This window comes from Vigna unguiculata, chromosome 7, assembly GCF_037176805.1.
Source record: "Vigna unguiculata cultivar grain cowpea cultivar isolate G323 ecotype 2 chromosome 7, ASM3717680v1, whole genome shotgun sequence".
NCBI lineage: Eukaryota > Viridiplantae > Streptophyta > Magnoliopsida > Fabales > Fabaceae > Vigna > Vigna unguiculata.
The window spans coordinates 12666500-12674419 of NC_140798.1; the positions used below are offsets into that span (position 1 = coordinate 12666500).

General features: G+C 31.1%; 1 protein-coding gene across 1 annotated transcript; it reads left to right on the forward strand.

Annotated features, from left to right (window-relative positions):
• Nucleotides 1–5613: 5613 nt before the first annotated feature.
• Nucleotides 5614–6621, forward strand: LOC114191171 (uncharacterized). The gene has a single exon (XM_028080354.2). It carries the CDS (start codon nucleotides 5614–5616, stop codon nucleotides 6619–6621), a length of 1008 nt encoding a protein of 335 aa, XP_027936155.2.
• Nucleotides 6622–7920: the final 1299 nt, after the last annotated feature.

Genomic DNA, 7920 nt, shown 5'->3' on the forward strand with positions numbered 1-7920 from the left:
GACTTTTAAAAGTCAAATACTTTCATCTCGGAAACACTCCATCCGACCAAAAAACAGTTCTAATTAAATGCTTGCATCAATTTCTTAATTTGGACAACGAACTCGATGTGGTGTGAGAATGATCAACTAGTGTAAGAGAATATGATATAACAGAACGACATAAATAGCTAGTGCAGATTCGACGTGAATCACGTTGTTGTTGTTGTTCATTTTGGAAACTTTATTCCAGTGAAATGAAAAAACAACAATCTCTGACGTCATAGCTGGCGATTTATGGTTAGAGTTTGAATAAGTTTGTACTTTGTAGTGGTTAGTAGTGCTTAAGCGAAATCATTAAGATAATAAATTTTTCTGTCATTGAGATAATAATTCAAAGAATCCCTGGCCACTGTTATTGATACGTATTTTGTTCTTCCCTCTCTCCACTTGCTTTGTGGTGGCCACATACAAAGAGATCCATTTCAATTAATTTCACGTGCCATAGGATGTTCATTGCTTTATACGTGGATATGTTACATCATTTAGAAATCATACATGTTAAGTGTAACAGTTACTTAATTAATTAATTAGTAATGGTTTAGGTATATTCTTTATCAAACATGCATAATTATTTATGTAGTATACTTTGTTGTTTAATTGTATAGGGTCACTTAAATAATAAATTGAATTTCTTTTTTCCACATTTGTACTTTAACTTTACATGTTTCTTAATTTTTTTTTGCATCATCCGATATATATATATATATATATATATATATATATATATATATATATATATATATATATATATATATATATATATATATATATATATATATATATATATATATATATATATATATATTATTTTCCTTTTTTTTCTTTTATCTCATTTAGGGATGTCAACGGGGCGGGTAGGGTACGGATAGTAGCTCCCCCGTACCCTACCCGCTGGATAAATATTTGCCCCGTACCCGTACCCATATCTGTCGGATATCCGTTATGTGGATACCCGTGGGTATTTACAAAATTTTTTACAAAATAAATATTTAATTATAAATTCAAATAAAATAAAATAAAATATATCATTGTCATAAATTTTAAATAAAATTCAAACAAACTCAAGTCCATACAAATCCAAATAATTATAAAAATAAATATAAATTGACGTTCAATATAATGGAAATTCTTTAATTAGTGTTTTATCAACAAGCTCACTTTCTCCGCTTGATTTCTGAAAAATAATCAAATAATAAATCCCAACTGCCACATGTCAAGTATTATTATTTTGGTTTCATCATTTGACAACAAGCATACCATATATATATAAGGGTATTTTTCTTTTGAATTAAAGTTTAGCGGGTACGGGTATCCACGGGTACGGATACTATGATACCCGTACCCGCCCCGTTAACATGCGAGTATCAAAAATACCCGTACCCGCGAGTAGTGGATATTCATTTTTAATATTTGTTTCCTACCCATTACGGGTTTTATCCGCGGATACCCACGAATACAGATATTTTTTATATCCCTAATCTCATTATTCTAATTTTCTAGTCCAAGAGAATATATATACTTCAAAAGATGTCGAACACTAGTTTTAAATACAACAACAATAATTAAGCCATCGATCCTTTTCCTACCCCTCACACATTTTTTGACCTGAAAATTTGATCTTGAGTGGGGTCTGTCGCACTTTTATTATTATAACAAATTAAGATATAATTTCTGTGATTTAAAACCATATACACTTAGAGAAAAAAAAAATTACTAGTGGTCTAGACTTCCCATCATGTAAATCAACTTTATACGTATTTAATTTTTTTTCTTTAAATAATTATTAATTTTAATAATTAATAATTATAAACTAAAATTTATCGGTAACTATTTTTATTATGAATAAAAAATTATAATTAATCTCTAAATGAGTAAATAAAATAGTTTCTATTATTATTTGAGATCTAAATTAACCATTAAAATTAACTATCAAAATTAATTATATTTGATATAGGAGGAGCTACCATTTTCTTAAATGGATGGATTGAAAACAATAATAGTATTAAATTTCGTATACTTTCCCAATTATGGCATGATTGGAGATTGATTGGATTAGAATCTCTGGCGGATCATGAAGGTGGATCCATACTTAAAAATTGTGGAACAAGTTGGATAGTAATAGTTGGTGTAGGGCTCTACTTTGTTTTATGACTCACATAACTATTTTTTTTATATAATTTTGTGTATAATTATTTTGTATTATTTTATTAATATTATGTAAAACTATTTGTACAATTAAATATTTTCATTTATTATTTCATTAATATTATGTATTTAAAAATAATTTTATTTTATTTTTATCTTTACGTTGTTATTCTTTATTTATTACAATTAAATAATAACTGATAATCATTATATCTTTTTTTTTGGGTTAATCATGTGTTTGATCTCTAAAGTATAATGCGATTTTGGAATTCGTCATTATTTCAAAATTTGACTATGTTTGATCCTGATACTTAAGAAATGCATGGATGAATCATCCTTACCTAACGACGTTAGTTTTTTTGTCTTACCACATGTGTCTAAGTGGATGATGAGGGAAGATACACTTAGACACAGACGTGGGCACACATGGCAACACCATTTGCCATGTTAAAAAAAATCAAATAGAACCAAACTTTGAAATAGGTACGAATTCCAAAATCGTGTTATATTTTAGAGACCAAAAACATAGTTAATCCATCAACTTTTTTTGAGATACTTGTATTTGGGATAAAAAGTTGTTAATGATATTTTCTTTATAATTTTTTTAATTGTGTGGACCTATATATTGTTATAAGGACCAACCAAACATACTAACTCAAGAGTCTTATGGGAATCAATCTGTCCTAAACTGATTTTGACAAACCAAATGTAAGGCAGGCCAAAATAGAGATGAGTTGAGTTTCGTTATAACTCTTGAGAAAAAATGACCTACAGATATATACAATTCTATATTACTTTCAACAATAATTAGACTAGATCATTTGGTACACAAATAAAACCAATAACACATGTTAAACTTAAATTGGTTTACCCAAACTCATGGGCTATATCAGTTCTAACTTAAGATGACTTATTAAGAGGTTTCACTAATCAATTCAGTTATTACAAACAAATAAACTAAATCACTCTTGGTTATAATGATACATAAATTACTCATGATTATCATGTCTTAATAACAATACATAATATTTTTAATTTTACTTACATTAAATATATGTAGGTAATTTTTTTTTTAGTTTTACCTACACTTAACTAGTTTATCAGTAAAACAAAAATAGCTTATGTCACTAAATTTACATCTAACATGTAGGCAACAAAACATAAAATTGTGTTGATGACATTTTTGTAATTAAATTATTAAAATACTCATTATTTATTAAGTAATCTTATATTCATATATATATATATATATATATATATATATATATATATATATATATACCTTTTATTTTTTATTTCTTCTTATTATTTGATTTGTCATGAAATTCATTCTTATCTATATTTTTCGTTTTATCCCAACTTTTATGCAATTATGTTCAAATGATGTATGTTAATCAAATATTTTTTATGTCTCACATTTGAATATTTTTACTCCTTTTTAATATTTTTATTTATTGTATATTTTCTTTTCACATGAGAATGTTTAACATTATCAATTTAAGTGTTCCATACTATAAACATTTCATTTGTTAGGTATTATAAAAAAATTATGTTCTTTATTCTACTATTATTAATTTTTGTTTCATTTGAAGAACTTTTTTATTTTACTAAAACCATTTCCGTTATATACAAATCATCGACTAATTTGATATTTTTTTAGATCTCTAAGGTATTTTTCATCTTATCAAACTCTTAATTATATATTTGTTTTTCTTTGTGTAATTTCATTTAATGGTCTTTTAAATTGTTTATAAGACACACATTTAATAATTTTTTTAATATTTTTATTTATTGTTTATTATTATAATGTAGAATACTATTTTTTTATTTTTTTTATATAATTATTTTTAGGTTAAATTACTATTTTAGTCCTCTAATTTGTTAGCAAATTTTAAAATGGTCTTTAAATTGTTCAATGTCTCAATTTATTTATCAAGTTTTCGAAAGTGACTCAATTTAGTCCTCAAAGTTAACAACGTTAAAATCAGTAACAGAACAGTGACATGGTTGTTTTACTCTGTCTCACTTGGAATTACGTGGCCTATAACACTACGCTTATGTGGAAGATGAATTCGTTTGAATGTAATTAGGGTTACTGATAGTGGAATTGGGATTAGGTTGAAAACGATTTCTCGAAGCATTGCGTTGGTGTGAGGAATTGGGAGCAACACCCATTTTGTTCGTGTGGTTGTCGTTTGTAATCGAAATCGTCAAGCATTCTAGGTGAGTTCTACTTCGAATTTTATAGCTTTGCGTTTTAGGGTTTTGTGGATTTTGGGTATAGGGTTTTGATTTGGGGGGTTTTGGGTATAGGGTTTTAATTTGGACGCTTGGTTGTTGTTTTTAGTTGAAAATTTGTTTAATTTTTTTAACGTTTTTGTGTTGTCCCACCATTTTCACATTAGTGTGTAGTTTGTGGTCCCCCTTTAATGAGGTTAGTGTATCCTATCGGTGGTATATGTTGTAATAAATGTATATTGTTGTGGGTATGTGGAAATTTCACAGATTTACAAGCAATACTCACTTTTTGTGATGGAAGATGACAAGTTTCAAGTGGTTATTCACCATGGAGGGCATTTTGTGAATGAGGAGGGAATTAAGTATGTTGATGGCCAAAGAAGCGAATTGTCGTGTGACGAAGACATATGGTCTTACTTCGAAGTGCTTTATATATTGAGAGAAATAGGTTATATTAATGTGAAAGACCTATGCTATTCACTAGGAGGTTGTCCAGTGTTGGGGGAAAGGTTGCGTCATTTCGTTGATGATGTTGGTGCACTGCATATGGTCCAAATCGCGAAGCAGCGTGGTGAAGTCCATATGTACGTCATTCACTCAATTTGTGTAGTAGTGGAGGTATATATGTTGGAATATTATCCAGCTGGGGATAATAGTGAAGAAAATACTGGTGTGGAGAATGACATTGAGGCTGAAGCCGTAGAGGATTTACGAAATGAGGCTAAGGTGGAAAGTAAGGCAAATGTGTTAAGAAATGAGGTTGAGGTGCAGTGTAATGGTGCAGAACAAGTCTAGCCCGAAAGTGGTGAGGTTGAGGTGCAGTGTGAGGCAGAAGAGTTAGAACATGTGCAGTGTAATGGTGCAGAACAGATCCAGCCCAAAAGTGGTGAGGTTGAGGTGTTGTGTGAGGCAGAAGAGTTAGTAAATGAGGCTCATGTTCAGTGTGAGGCAGAAGTTTTAGAAGAGGTGCAGTTTAATGGTGCAGAACAGGTCCAACCTGAAAGTGTTGAGGTTGAGGTTGAGGTTCAGAATCTGGTTGAATCACAGGTACAACCTGAGAGTGGTGTCTTGCAGGTCCAGCCTGAACCACAGAATGTGGAAGAGGTTTAGATTGAAGATGGTTCCTCCACTGATTCCATACATGAAGAAAGTGATGGTTTGTTTGATGTGGATATAGATTGTGACATACGGATGGGTGGGTCAGGTTGGGTTTCCTTTGGAAAGAGGAAAAAAATTAATGAGGCTAAGAATAATGTACAAATCAACAAACATGTCAGGGGACTCTCTGATGATGAATGTGAAACTGATGAATTGGTCAGTTTGGTAGGCACTGATTGTGATAGTGATGATGAAGACACATGTGGAAAGTTTCCCACATTTTTTATGCCCAAAAGTATGGCTGACTATGAATGGGAAGTTGGGACATATTTCATAAGTAAAGAAGAATTTATAAAAGCCATTAGAACATACGGGTTGCAAAACGAGAGAAACTTGAAAATTGGTAAGAATGACAAAAAAAAGAGAGTAAGGGTGACATGTTTGGGTTCAAAAGGAAAATGTGGTTGGATTGCTTATTGTGCATATGTACCTATTGTGCAAACTTGGCAGTTAAGAAAGATAGTTGATAAACATACTTGCTGTAGAGAGTTTAACAATAGGCTAATGAATGCAAAGTGGTTAAGTGGAAGAATAGAAAACACAGTGAGAGAAAATCTTACTGTTAAGGTAGTGCACATTCGTGAAAAGGGCCTAAGAAAGTGGAACGTTTCTATATCTCACACAATGTCTTTTCGAGCAAGATCAATGGCTGCAAACAACATTGATGGGTCCTTCACAAAGCAATACAAACGTATATATGACTATGCTCATGAGCTACGTAGATCAAATTCGGGTTCAACAATAAAATTAAAGGTTGAAGATCATGATGGTGCAAAGATATTCCAAAGATTTTATATTTGTTTAAAAGCGTGCAAGAACAACTTTGTATCATGTCGGTCTATAATAGGATTAGATGGATGTTTTTTAAAGGCGAGGTTTGGTGGTGAGTTATTGACAGTTATGGCACGGGATGCAAAAGATCAGATGTTGCCATTAGCATACGCAGTTGTGGAGGTAGAAAATAAGTACACGTGGTCTTGGTTCTTAGACATTTTAATTGATGATCTGGGTGGGAGACCCAATATAAGGCCAAAACCTTAACATAGGCGGGGTTGTGTTTGCAAACCATGTAAATCTAATGTTAATCTGAATCTGAATCTGATGTTAACCATGAAAACCATTTGTATTTTATATTTTGTTAGTGGACAAGACATAATCTGAATGTGATGTATTTGGTTTATGTAGAACTTATTGTGGTTGTATTTTGGAGAAACACCCTTGATGTAGTATTTTGGAGCAAAATGGATTGTGGTATTCTGGAGAAACTCTGATGTTCTAATTTGTAGTATTTTAGAAGCATATAAATGAACAGGTTTATATATAAACTCTGATGTTATGATATTTCACAAGTTTCCTTGTTTAGTTACAATCCTTTTCTGTGTGATTTATGTGCACTGTGTAATAGCCAAAGACATATAAATGCACAGGTTTATATATAAAAGCAAATACACAGAGTTCACTAATTTTAGAACTTTATATATGATATGAAAACCAAATACAACTTTGGTGCAGTATATCAAATCACACCATACCATAACAAAACATAATACAAACAACCCCTTCACAACAATTTAGGGGCTTTTGATCACTACTGTAACTAAGAATGCATTCACTAGAACAAGAACACAAATAATTCCTATTAATCTTTGGACCCATTTCTCACACAACTTATTACTTTTCTCTAAACTAACAATCTTCCTCCTCTGTCTCATGATAACACCATCTTTGTCGTCAACATCATCTTCTCCACACCACTTGAAATAATTATAGCCAACATAATCTTCATTTCCTCTTTGTTCATCAAATCAAGAACAACAAAATATACATCACTCATAATCACCAATTACAAAAAATTGAAAAAAAAAATAATTAACAACCTAACCTTGAAATTTAGACAACCCCAGAATTTCTTCCAAGCATTCCTACTTGTTCTTGCAGTTCTCATGACAACAACCTCTCCACATTGACAAATGGGAGACATACCCAACCCCTTCCACCCACCACCAAGAGAGGACACACCACGATTTTAATTGTCTGAACATGTGCAAGACTTACAGGAGTTGGCTTCGGACATGTCTCTCAACACCAAAATCTGGGGACAAAATGCTTAAAGGAATTTTGTGCAGCAACGAACCAGAGGGGAAGAATGAATTTAGGGTTTCATGATTCAAATTTCTTTTTTTAATTACCCCTTTTCTACTTATGCCACATCAATTGCTTCTTCGCATTAAAAATGTTGACACGTATCAGTACAATTTTGCCACCTCAGTACTGTTTGAATGGTGTTTGTTTAAATTAAATGGAGAGGACTAAATTGAGTCACTTTTGAAAACTTGAGGA